Source organism: Magnolia sinica, chromosome 17 (genome assembly GCF_029962835.1).
Source record: "Magnolia sinica isolate HGM2019 chromosome 17, MsV1, whole genome shotgun sequence".
Lineage (NCBI taxonomy): Eukaryota > Viridiplantae > Streptophyta > Magnoliopsida > Magnoliales > Magnoliaceae > Magnolia > Magnolia sinica.
Genome location: NC_080589.1, coordinates 14,299,651 through 14,313,124, shown reverse-complemented (window position 1 = coordinate 14,313,124; position 13,474 = coordinate 14,299,651). Strand labels below are relative to the sequence as shown.

The window sequence follows — 13,474 nt, the reverse complement described above, 5'->3', positions numbered from 1 at the left end:
ATGGCAAACAATAGTGTGCATTTCTATCGGACAATCTGGGCCATCCAGCTCCAATAGCCAGTCCAACAGCCAGGATGAAGGCTCATTCTGCAAAAGGTGGGCCAGACCACGAGGATACTCAAGATTTACAGATAATACAAGTACACCAATGGTTCGATGATTAGACCACTGGCTCTATACAACCTGCGACCGCGAAAGGTTTCCCCAGATTGCGTAGTTTAAAACACAGAATCAAGGTCAACACATGGCAAAGTTCTGTTGGCACTACCATGATGTATGTGTCATATCCACACCGTCCATCCTTTTTTGTCATATCATTTTAGTTTAGGGCATGAGCCCAAAAATGAGGCAGATCCAAAGCTAAGGTGGGCCACTACACAAAAGGTAGTGGGGACATAGGTCACATAGACTTCGATGAAGGGAAACACAAATATCTCTTTTCAATGGTAGTCGTTTAATCCCCACTGCTTTCCGTGGTGTGGCCCACTTGAGTTTTGGATCTGCCTCATTTTTTGGCTCATGCCCTAAAATGATCTAGCAAAATGGATGGACATAACACATACAACCCTAAAATGATCTAGCAAAATGAATGGACATAACACATACAGCCCTAAAATGATCTAGCAAAATGGATGGACATAACACATACGTTGTTGTGCGGCCCACGGAACTTCGCCACATCAACACAGTACCGGTGCTGTGTTCTACACTACACAATCCAAGTCCTCCGAGACTGGGCCTCTTTTCACTTTAAGACTTTTACAAGTGGGGACCACAGAAGAGTGATGAAAGTTGCTCCAAGGCATTGTAATCGTAACGAACATGGACCTGCCAAAATCAGTTCACCCATGTAGCCGTAGGATTTGCCGGAATCAGACAATATACTGGCCAAGTCATCCATTAGATGATCCTGGCTTCTTGAACAAAACAACCATATGTGGAGAGATATTTTGGACCATGGACCACTTATGATGGATTCTGGCTGGATTGGTTGGAATTAGGTGGGCCTCTATTAATTTAGTATAAAAAGTAAATCCATCTCTTCTTTTTTGCATTGTTTGGATCCCTGTGACAACTAAGAGCTCCTAAATTAGTGTACAATAGAAGACACCCAAAAATAAAAATAAGAAGTCCTCAAATTTGCCGACCCAAACCGGCAAAAACAGCTTTCCTGAAGAGCGGATGCATCTCTTCAACAAACACCTCCGCATCCAGCTTCTCAATATGAGTCCAGATCTGCACACACACAACCAAATCACATTTAAATATGAAAAACAAATGATGATTAAATATGAGAAAAAGATCGACGATCAATAATGCTTGAGGTCCCCTGAGAAGCAATTGTAATGCAATAATGCGAAACTCCTATTTAGACTCGCCTAATTGGAATGAAGGGGCCCTGCTGCACACATGCCAAACAGGCAGAAAATTTTAAAATATAAATAAATAAATAAAATCCAGAGCATTCCTCATGCAGGGACAAGTGTGACATGAACGATGGAAAACGACTCGGCAACTCAGAACGGCTTGTCCGGTCTCAAGCCGAGTTGCACTAGTTGAATCACAGGGCTCATGCAGGGACTAGTGTGGCATGAACCATGGTCAAATGACTCAGCGATCTCAACTGGCTCATCCCGTCTCACAGTCTCTAGCCGAGTCGCAACTCACCCAAGTCACAGGGGTGATTCGAGTTAACTCTACCAAGTCCAGGTGGCTTGTCTCGGTGACTCATGGTGTTGAATAGGATTGGGTCCAACTGAATCCAAGTCGACTGTCCAAGTCTTGCAACCATGACGTGAACATGCTGACCCAAAGCTAAGGTGCTCCATCCATTAGGTAGGCTCACTTGCATGAGGAAAAGTACAATAAATATGACCAGCAGTCCCCCTTCAATAAACACCAGTGGCACAACTGATGAGAAGAGTCAAAACATGCTCATGATCAGCCCCATCTAACAAATGATGTGGATCTCTCACACGCGTGACCCACTGTCACATGTTGTGAGGCCGTCCCTGGAGGGGATCACTGGATGACTGTCCATGTAGTCACGTACCCAGTTGTGTATATTTTTCAATTAGAGTCGATAACAAGCCAGTGCTTCAAGATTCATATTCACCTCAGCAGCATATTCCCTTGAAAAGGCCTTGACATAGCCCAAAGTCGTTCGGCACCATTGCGCTTGTTCTCCTATTTTGTAGACATTGCTTGTGCCATTCGACTCGCTGCTCATGTTAATGAGAAGAGATTCAGATAATAAAAAATAGCTAACAATAAATTTTTATTTTTATTTTTAAAAACAAAACAGAAGGATTAAAAGATGCTATCTTCAAATGAATAATAGATTCACCTTCTCTCAGGATTTCCATTCTCTTTGTCCACATCCATTGTTGGTAACAGTTCATCAGACTCAACAGCCATTGCATCTGTAGAACCAGGTTGTGGAACGTCGACTTCTACATCAGCAGACGCATGGACCAGGCGTTCCATGAGCACATGTGCAAAGTTCTTGTACAAAGAGATGAACAATGCCTGTATAGTGCTATCAGTGTTATCAAAGATGGCCCACTAAAAACAAAAATTAAATGACTGCCAGAAATTCAACGAGTACAAATACGCAGACATCTCTGTATACGGGTGGGTGCATGCATGCACGTCTTTGTGTGTGCCTGTGTTGTCCGCATGTGTTCGTGTGTGCATGTGCACACCCGTGTGGATTGCATGTGGTAGTATAAAAATAAAAATTGCATGTGGGTATGGCTGCTTGAAAACACTCAAGCATGCACTGCAGTGTTCCTCGACACTTCTACTTTCTGGACTTCCACCATGTGGATAATTGGGGCACATTTAGACACGACACAACACTTCAAGATCTGTACAGATGGTGTCTTGGTGATTTCATTGAAAAGTGCTGCATGTCAAACAGTTTAAGTTGTCAAAACATATATATCATTCACAAGTTTGCCTCTATTCTCTTGTTGTTCAAGAAAGTATTCATAGAAACCATTGTTATCAAATGTGATCGCATATGCGCATACTATTGATCAAATCGTATTTGCCATGATGGCATATGCAATCCTAGCAAGTATGCCATCGCATACTTTTATATGCGATAAATATGCGATCGCATATGCATAATCACATACTACATATGCGATCGCCCAATAGCCAAGAGCGGAAAAATTTTATTTTTATTTTTTATTTTTTCAAGTTGGAGAACTTTTGCCTATAATTAGGCACTCATATCCCCTCCATTTTCAGTATTCTTCACTCCAAAGCTCTAAATCTCTTACTCTCTCTCTCTCTTACACCTCTTTCTTTCTTACTCTAATCTCTCTACAATTATTTCAATTATGTCTATTTTTTGTATTTTATAAGTTGTGCTTACTTTTTATAACTTGTAAGTTGTTTCAAGTTATCCATTTATCATTAAAATTTCTTTGTTCGAAGTTTATAAGAATTAGTTATCTTTTAATGTAGCTTGTTGATTGTTTTGTTAAAATTTATATAATATAATATAAGTAATTAAATATATCACTTAATGAAACACTTAAACTATAATGAAATAAGTAAAATAACCCAATCCAATCATGTGTACTAATTAGACGAGTTTTTCCCTCTTTTTTTTTTAGAATTTTTAGATTTTTTTTTTTTTTTTTTGAAAAAAAATATGCCATGGCATATGCGATTGTGCAATCGCATATGCGAACAGCATATGCTGATCACATGCAATCGCATATGCGATTTGACAACATCGATAGAATCCCTCCCTCCCTCCCTCCCTCCTTTTTGCTTTTATTTTGTTGTGGTTCTCTAATCTTTTAAGAGAGTAACATTCATACAAAATACCCTTTTTTTTGTCATTTATAAATGATTTTCAATAGTTTGTTTATCAATTGCTTCATCATCATCATTGTAGAATTATGTAAAATTGAAAGGAAATGTTAAGTGAATATTCCAAAAGTACCCCCCACTAACTTACAATATGACATGCAAATCAAGTACACCAAAAAGATTACATAAAGAGAGTAAGAGACACATGAACAAAACTCAAGACCAGGTAGGATGTACCACCACACAGATCCTTATTACACTCATCCAGGTGGCCTGCCCAATCGTACAACCCACATCCACAGTAATTAACAATCACCCTGAAGCTGGAGCATAAATATCGTAATGCCTAGCTTGGAATAAATACATGTAAACTGACTACAACCAAGAGCTTTGGTCAGCATATCAGCAAGTTTATCCTGAGTCCGAATGTACAGAGTAAAAATTTCACCACTAGAAACTCCCACATGTGTCATAACAGTTGACTTCAATATGCTTGGTTCTCTTATAATAAACTCAATTGTTTGCGATATAGGAGGCTCATTGATTATCGCAAAATTGCTACATTTGTATGCTCACTACAAGAGCCATTTCCTACAACAATTTCTTGATCCACAATAGCTCGAAAGTGGTGTGAGCCATCACCATATATTCTGCTTCAGTACTTGATCGGGCTACAACGCTCTACTTTTTACTCTTCCATGTGACCAAATTTCCTCCCACAAATGTGCAATACCCAGTAGTAGATTAAGCTACCCAATCTGCATCAGAATACACTATAACTTAAAGATGATTATTCATGTTCTATAAAAATCCCTGGCCCGGTGCTCAAGGTATTCCATAATAATATTGTTACAATAGGGGTTGTAACAGCCAGTACAACCTTCTTTATATAGTAGACACGCACGCGCACACACACACACACACAACTTGTTTCAGAATCATGGTCATTACAGGCCATTTTTTTCCTTAACGACTCCAAAATGTTTAATGGTCACCACCGTTACTCTCACATAACAGCTGTTACAGTCGTTACATAACCGTTTTTTTTAAAACCTTGGTGGTGCTCCTTTAAGATACTACAAAATACGAATGACAACATACATGCGAGACACCACAGGAAAACTCATAAACTGACTTACCACACTCACTGCATATGATATATCTTGTCTAGTGATTCTTACTTTAGATAAGTTTTCTGACAACTTTTGTAGCCTCTTGGGTCTTCAACCATGTCTCCTTCATCATCATCTAATCCTTATCCAATTAACTGAGGTCGGCAACATTAATCAAATTCATCCATTCCACTCGATCAAGGGCTAGTCCTTCAGTTAGACCATAGGTCATGAAGTCTTTTATTGCTACCTCCATCCATGTCCTTTGGGTCCTCCCCTTGCACTTTTAAAGCCTTCAACTTATGCCAATTCACTCCTAACAAGCACGGTTCTTGCACATGGCCAAACCATCTAAGTCTACTTTCCCTCATCTTATTAATTATTGGTAATACTCCTAGTTCCCCTCAAATGCATTCATTTCTAATAGGGGCTGTTTGGCCGGGCGAATCCCATGGGATTAGGAGGGATGGGATGGATTTTAAGGTAATGATGGTAGTGTCAGTGAATTGGTTTAAGATCCATCGGATTGCTCCCGGGACAAGTTCACTGTGTCTGTTTGGCACGCCCGGCATATCCCAGGATTTTACCTTCCAATCCATTCAACCAAGGGATGAGATCAATTTTAAGGTAACGATGGTGATGTCAGTGGATTGTTTTAAGATCCATGGGATTGCTTATATCCCAGGACAAGTTCACCGGGTCTGTTTGGCTCGTCATGCATATCCCGGGATATCGCGATCCCATCCCTCCTAATACCGTGGGATCGGTCCGGCCAAACAGGCCCATAGTATCCTTCCTCGTCTTGCCACTCATCCATCTTAACATCCTCATCTCAGTTACACTCATCCTATGGACATGTTGTTCTTTAACCGCTCAACATTTTGTCCCATAAAGCATGGCCAATCTTATAGTTATCCTATAAAATTTCCCTTTTAGTTTGAGCAGTACACAAATAAATAATATTTAATTAAATAAATAAAATTATCAAATAAAATAAAACATCAAAAAATAAAACAAAGGGAAGTAGTAAAGACTATTTACATAGTTATCAAAAAAGCTAATTACTAGTAATCTAAACTAGACAATAATTGATTAACAAAACCACCAAAATCACACATAACCATCTCAAGAAATAGTAGTTCGTATAAACATCACTCACACACTTAAAATTTAATAGAACCCCAGTAAAAGTACAAAGAAGTAAAATGAGAAAAAATGGGGGGAGAGAGAGAGGAAAAGCAAAGCTTGTGCTGCTTTGTTATATAGGTCATGATACCTATAATGCAAAGCGTCAAGATGAGTGGGAAGAAATCCATAAACGTAGATCTTTAGCTTGACAAAAGGAGAGTGAGAGAGGAATATATGTTAGGAAACCTCACTTTACATGTCCAACATGTGGCAATTCCCTTAGAGTTCGCTTTCCAACCATCTTCTCTCTCGCCTCACAAAAATCAGCCTCTGTTTCTGACTGCTAAGAGATTATAAGCGGAAAGCCTGTTTGGAGTATCGGTTGTAGAAGAAATCTCCACGACTGGGAAATTGCCGAATACACTGAATTATTGGAATGCCTTTCAGCCATCCTGCCTTCTTCTTCTGCTGCTGACAGTTTGAGATGGAACCCTGACAAGAAAGGATCCTTCTCTGTCAGATCTCTATACAGCTTCCTGACGGCCATCAGCCCCACATCTCAGCCCAGTCACGCCCCATTTTTGTGGAAATATGCTGCTCCTCCTAGGATAGTGGCTTTTGGCTGGCTTGCAGGAAGAAAGAAGATTCTCACTATTGACAAACTCAGGCGCAAAGGGATGATCATTCCGAATATTTGCCTTTGTTGCATGCGGGAAGCAGAAACGGTCGATCACCTTCTTGTCAACTGTCCTTTCATTCAACTTGTTTGGGTGGGTTTACTTCACTCTTTCCATGTTAGTTGGTGTCTACCAGAGAAGACCGACACCCTGTTTTTATCGTGGCATGGTGTGCAAATAGGCAAGTCCAAAACTAAGCTTTGGAGGATGGCGCTCCTCGCGGTCCGGTGGTTCGTGTGGGAAGAGCGAAACAATCGTTGTTTTCGGGACATGGCTAATTCTGCTGACTTTGTGCTATCTATGGCTAAAAGAGCCTTAATTGAATGGGCTGCCCATGTTGCTTCTTTTAAAGACAGTGATTATCTTTTTCTAGGATTTTAGTTTCTATCTGCTATCTCAGCGGATCTTCCTTGTTTCTGTTCTCTGTTTTTTATTTTAATGAAATCGTTATCTTTCAAAAAAAAAAAAACATGTGGCATTTCCTGATGACTTCACTGGGACACTTTGTACAGATTAAAAAAGATTCATGTCATGTCTAGGATGTCCAAGTGTCACAAAGTGACCACACAACAAAAACCCCAAAACTAGAGGCACCAAAGTAACGCTGCTTGTGCATATACGAGTGCATTTCAACAATACCGCCATACCAATATTTATACTAATGACAGCTACAATTTACAATGATGAAACAAATACCTCACTATCGTCACGAGCCCGAGCAAGGAGAGCCTCTTTGGCCTCTAAAGAATCCCGTGCATTTATCTCCTCCTCTTTCACTCTGTCAGCATGCGCTTTTAAGCGCTTCAACCTCCCCGGATTCTCAGAGTGCACAGGTTCCCCATCCACAATTTCAAGCTTCGATTCAGCAGCCTCTAACTCTGCTTTAGCCTTGGCTGCAGAATCCTCAGTTGATAAAACAGCTTTCTCAAGAGACAAAATCTCCTTTCTTAGATCTGAGATGCGATTGTATGTCTTATTCACTGTATTTGTAAGGATCTGCAAAGAAATTTTTTTATAAATTTGCAAAGACATGAAGAATACATTTGAAAAACAAGACATGACCCACACTGACAACCTTACAGACACTCGCCATCACCAATTGGAAGAATTATGTTCAAATTAACATTGTGGCGGATCATGTTATTTACAAGTTATGAACATTTATTCAAATTAACATTGTGGCGGATCCTGTTATTTACAAGTTATGAACATTACTCGCATAAAGACATGCACTCATATGCAGTGAGACAAATATCACCAAGATTTTGAAAGTATCAGAAACGCTAAATGATATTATCACAATATTGTCAAGTTCTCAGAAGATTTTAAAATCACGCTTTTATCAGGATATTAAATGCAATATATATATATATATATATATATATATATATATATATATATATATATATAGAGAGAGAGAGAGAGAGAGAGAGAGAGAGAATTTTAAATTTATTAATAATTTACAATAAATATTTTTAAGCTTCTTCTTTTCAGTGAGATTCCCAAGAAAAACTTCAAATTTTGAAAATCACTTGACAAATTTCTAGGCCAAGAAATCACTGAGACTTGTCACGATGTTCGGATGTAGACAGTAACGTGGAAGAGCTTATCCAAAGAATTCAATAATAGAAAAGGTGGCTGCAATGGCCACTACTTCCTCCTAACAGTCAAAAAAATTTTAAGGAAGAAAATGTATTGGTCCTGTATTGGACCGTTACAGGCCCATATCTGGCCGTTATAGCCATTACAGGCCCGTCACAGGCATTTTTTTTTATAACCCCATATCATGTAGGCTCCCACCACTACCGTTACATCACGGCCATTACATAACCCTTTTTTAATACCATGCTTCTTATCCCAAGAACAGCTGAAAAATTTTGTAGGTTATAAAATATAAGAACGCACCTCCCATGGGCAATCTGACACATGGAATTGCTCAATGTTAGTTGGAGAGAAAACCCAGTTAACGATTGCCAAATTAGATACTAGGCGGTAACCCATCATACGGTCAAGAGCTATAGCCGTCATCTGAGCACTGTTCTTCCAAAACAAACTGACTTCATGTATTAGCTGCACTTGCTTATCCTGGTCCGGACATAGTTTGGCAATGACTTGGCCATATCTCTCCAACACAGTAATTAGATGAGTGAAACTTTTTGAGCCAATGTCAAGAAGCGTCTGGATGACCACTTCCAGTGCAACTATTGAGCCATGAAGTGGAATAACGTTCTCTTCAACCCAAGAAATAATTTCACGGGCTGTTTTCCTTCCCTTCACCATGCTGTTGAGTTCTGTGGAAAGTGTGAGTTCTGTGCTTTCTCCACCGTCTTCTGCACTGTATTTGAAAGTAGGTCCACCCTTGGGTGGAAGCAACTCTTCTAATGCAGGGGCATTCTCTATGCTCTGCCAAAAACAAAGGAAACAATAACATAATAAAACGATCTTCACAATATTAGTAGGAAAAAAAAAAAAAAAAAAGCACTACACAAAATAAATTGAACTTTATTTTAATAAAAATAAATAAATTCGCAAGCATCACATTCCAATCTACCTGAATATCGGTTTAAATAGGTAGGATTGTTGGATCATTTCTTTGAAAGCTAAATGGGTTCATAGCATATTTCATACCTGCTTGACTTTGTCCCAATATGATAAACGAACTTCTCTCTCTAGTACTTCCTGAACAAACACCCGCTGCGGGGCCCATCTTGGGAGGTCTAATACATGAGCCCACTCCTCCCATGGCCAAATGAATTGAAAATTTGCTCTGCAGCAGCAGATATTACAGTGAGGGAAAAAAGCTCCATCCGATTTTTTAGAACAAGAAAATGTACACAAAACGATGAGAATTTTATGATTAACCACCATTTTCATTTCATTTACAAATTACAGGAAAGTAGGCGATAACCAGCTCAATTCTCTTACAACCAATCACTAAAGATAAAGACATAAAATAAATGGTTTAAGATTTTCCTTTTGACACATGAAATGGTAACAGATGCAATGGATATGTCAGTAATCACAATTTGAAGTGTCAGGAGGAGCTACCTGCCTTTTCCTATTATAATTTATAACTAACAGGAAAGCATGTGATAGGGCAAGCTAGATTTTTCAACAACCAATCACAAAGACAAAGACCCTCTAGAAAAGGCTCGCGACTATAACATGCAGAGGTGTGGGATAAATGGCTTAAAGAAAAATAAGAAAGCATCTTAAATAGCAGTTACGCACACCTGAAATGTTCTCTCAAATTTTTTTAGCATTTCATCACTCGTAGGAATTTTAACCATCTCCATAGAAGATGACAAATTTTGAATTCGGCCCCAATTATGAAAAAACATTGACTAAAATCTTCTGAAACCCATACTTACAAATGATGTGAAAACCAGAGGATGAGCCTTGTGCGGCACTCCATATCCAAATCAGCAATTTTCTCAAAGAGAGCACGGACAGCCCCAGCTACAACTGCAGGAAAGGCACCCGGAAGAGCCTAAAATTGAACCTCAAAGTCAGCATTTGATTAAGGACACACAAGTAGATAGAACAGTTTTAAAAAAAAGGATGGTCATTGTCAACGAGCTGTGGTGCACCCCAAGGCAGTCTCAAGACGTGATTAATTGTCAAAGAAAATGCATCAATGAATGTATTTATGATCATGTGCCTATAATACCCTGATATAGACACAGATGGGAAAACACTGGTGCAACTCGGCAGTTTCCTTGAAATTCGGATACAGATATGGGTACAGGGGTCCTTCCGGTGGGAGCGGATTAGCTGTTACCAGGGTAACACCCGTGTGGGACCCAGCTTGATGTATTTGTTGTATATCCATGCCGTCCATCTATTTTTCTATCTCATTTTAGGACACGATCACAAACTTTAAGAAGATCCAAATCTCAGGTGGACCACACCACTAGAAACAGTGACAAATGACCATTAAAAACTTTTTTGGGCCCCAAAAGTTTTGGATCAAGCTGATCTTTCTATTTTCCCTTCATCCAGGTCTTCTTGGCATTACCTTACGATGGACCCTTTGGAATTTTTAATGGCGAGGCACTCAAACACCACTGTTTCCTGTGGTGTGGTCCACCTGAGATTTGGATCTGTTTAATTTTTGGACCACATCCTAAAATGGGCTGGAGAAACGGATGGACGGCATGGATACACAACACATTATCAAGGTGGGCCCCACAGTAAGGGTAACACCCACTAAGGTGTTACCCAGGTAACACCTAATCTGCTCCCCCTTCCAGTATATGGAACACTGTTATATTCATAACATTTTAAGACGAGATCATTAGCAAAGCTGTAAGATCTAATAGTTGTCCAAACAAAATAAGATCCATGCGGTACAAAGTGGATCCCAGAAAAGCCCAAGAGTATATTCATAACATTTCTATCTGTCCAGATAGTGTTTTGTGCCCCTAGTGCTTGTCCAATAGGTCCACAGGAAGGTCCAATCAGTTTGTGGACCCTGTGATCCACAAGTCCGTAGGACCATCCTTGAGTCTTTAGTAACTTTATTATTTAATTAATTGTTAAAGTCAGTCTGCCAGCAACTTGCTGGGCAAGCAGGCTTCTCTATGGTATTTCCGTCACTTATTTTATGGACCACTTTTCAAGTGTCAAACAATGTAGGCATAAAAGGAAATTAGTTTTCTTTTCTTTTTCTTTCCTTCTCTCTTTTTTTTTTAGAGAGAGAGATAACAGCACTTAATTAAAAACCTCGCAAAATTCGAGAAATGAATACAGCCCAAAAACCAAAAAACTAAAGACCAAAAAGAGAGGGCAACCAAAGATGCCTTTACATAGACTGCCCAATCCGATACAAGGCCCTTGACATTGGAGATGACCTCATTCACCCCCTCCCTCTCATTCTGAAAACAGCGTCCATTCCTTGATCCCCAAATAACCCAAAACACCACCACAATCGACAACCACCATGTAGCTTTCCTGGACTCGCCAAGTCCTCCATGCCAGGCCGATAACAGGTCTTCCACTGTTTTCGGCGTGACCCATTCGGTGTGAAACAAACTGAGAAAATGATCCCAAACGCTTGCGGCAAAAGAACAATGGATGAAGAGATGATTGATCAACTCCTCATCAATGCACATTAGACAGATATTGGGAAAGGAGGTTAAATATCATGAATTCTGCCACAAATTTATAAGTCATGGCTAATTCATGAAAGGATGTACAGTGGAAACTTGAAACAGGATTTTGGAGTATTATGGCTTCATGGTACGATCTATTTAAGGTTTGATGTAAGGTATATGTAAAGACCAGATGAGATGGTAGTTGATGGAATATAATAGTTAGAATTATATCCAATGTTCGAAGTATCGGTATCTATACATGTATTGATGACCTTGGATACAGAAACATGTATCGGTTTTGCCGATACAAGGAAAAATATTGTTGTCTGAAGGAAACATTGGGAAAACGTTGGGAAACGGGTAGAATTTTTCTGTGAAACTTCAGGAGAAGTTAAAAGACATGCTTACACATGTAGGAATCAAAATATACTAAAAAACAACTATACATGATAAGTTTCCATTTTATAGGGGCCTAACCAATTGTTATCAGAAACAAAATATCAATATAAGATTAACATATATATATATATATATATATATATATAAATTGTAGCCAATCAATAGATAAGCTAACACTTGTTGATATATAAAATTTTCACATTAATCAACAATGAATAACACATTTTCAAATATAAAAATGGAAAATTTAGGATTTCACCTATTTTCCATTTTTCACTTAAATGTTAATTTTTTTCGCCACAAATCCACACCTATGGGTAGTTTTGGGCCGAGCCTTTGGATGGGTAATTTTTTCACCAATTTCGTCCATTCTTTAGCTAACATGTGTAGGTTCAAGCCATCATCAAGTAGCAAGGAGAGCATGGGGGGTCGCTAGTGTTAACACATGTTAAGAACGTTCCGACAACAAACATGCCTTCTCTCGAGCTAACGGGTTTTGCTACATATGTCGCCTCTCACATATCTTGGCATATGCAAGGATTCTCATACTGGGAGGACGAGAACGACTTGATAGACATCGCTATGGGAGACGTTAGATATACTTGGCCTAACAACAAAGGAAGGGTCATCATGTCCAAGCTCGAAAGATTCCTTGTATTTTCCAATTGGGTGGAGTGTGATCTGTTAGTGAGGAAGACATGTCTTCCTTGAACAGCTTCTGACCACTGCTCTATAGTATTGGAGGCAATTGAAGAGAACTGGGGGCCTAAACCGTTCATATTCGAGCCCTTTGCCTTCGAGTGGAAGGCTTTACCAAGTTGGTTAAAGGCTATGGAATTCCTTTTAGGTGGAAGGTTTTGCAAGCTTCAAACTTCATAAAAAATCCAAGCTTCTAAAAGAAATTTCGATAAGCTAGAAAGGGGGGGTAGGGGGGCTGCAAAAGACTGAGCCAAGAGGGTCAAGCTTTCTAACGATTACATGAACCGATTAAAGGAAGAGATGAAATGGAGATAGAGATCCCGCGCTATGTGGTTGAAGGAAGGAGAGAGAAATAAGAAATTTTTCCACGACATTGCAAGTGCAATGAACAATCGAATTGGTAGTGTGGCGGTCGAAGGAAAAAGGGTGGAGAATAGAATACAGGTTTGCCACACCATCATGTAGTCGGACGAGAATCCCGGTAAGCTTAAGGGTACTTGATCAAATGGGCAAAAAGCATACAGCTCAAGAA

General features: G+C 39.4%; 1 protein-coding gene across 2 annotated transcripts in view; it reads right to left on the bottom strand.

Moving 5' to 3' along the window:
- Nucleotides 1–987: 987 nt before the first annotated feature.
- Nucleotides 988–13,474, bottom strand: part of LOC131231267 (nuclear cap-binding protein subunit 1) — a 100,654-nt gene continuing 88,167 nt past the window's right edge. For both annotated transcript variants that reach the window (XM_058227407.1, XM_058227408.1), the window contains exons 14-20: nt 10,120–10,238; nt 9,377–9,515; nt 8,654–9,151; nt 7,445–7,744; nt 2,348–2,529; nt 2,117–2,222; nt 988–1,236 (exon numbers count right to left, since the gene is read on the bottom strand). In XM_058227407.1, coding sequence (XP_058083390.1) covers nt 1,135–1,236; nt 2,117–2,222; nt 2,348–2,529; nt 7,445–7,744; nt 8,654–9,151; nt 9,377–9,515; nt 10,120–10,238 — 1,446 coding nt within the window. In that variant the 3' untranslated portion in view covers nt 988–1,134. The remainder of the gene's footprint in view (nt 1,237–2,116; nt 2,223–2,347; nt 2,530–7,444; nt 7,745–8,653; nt 9,152–9,376; nt 9,516–10,119; nt 10,239–13,474) is intronic.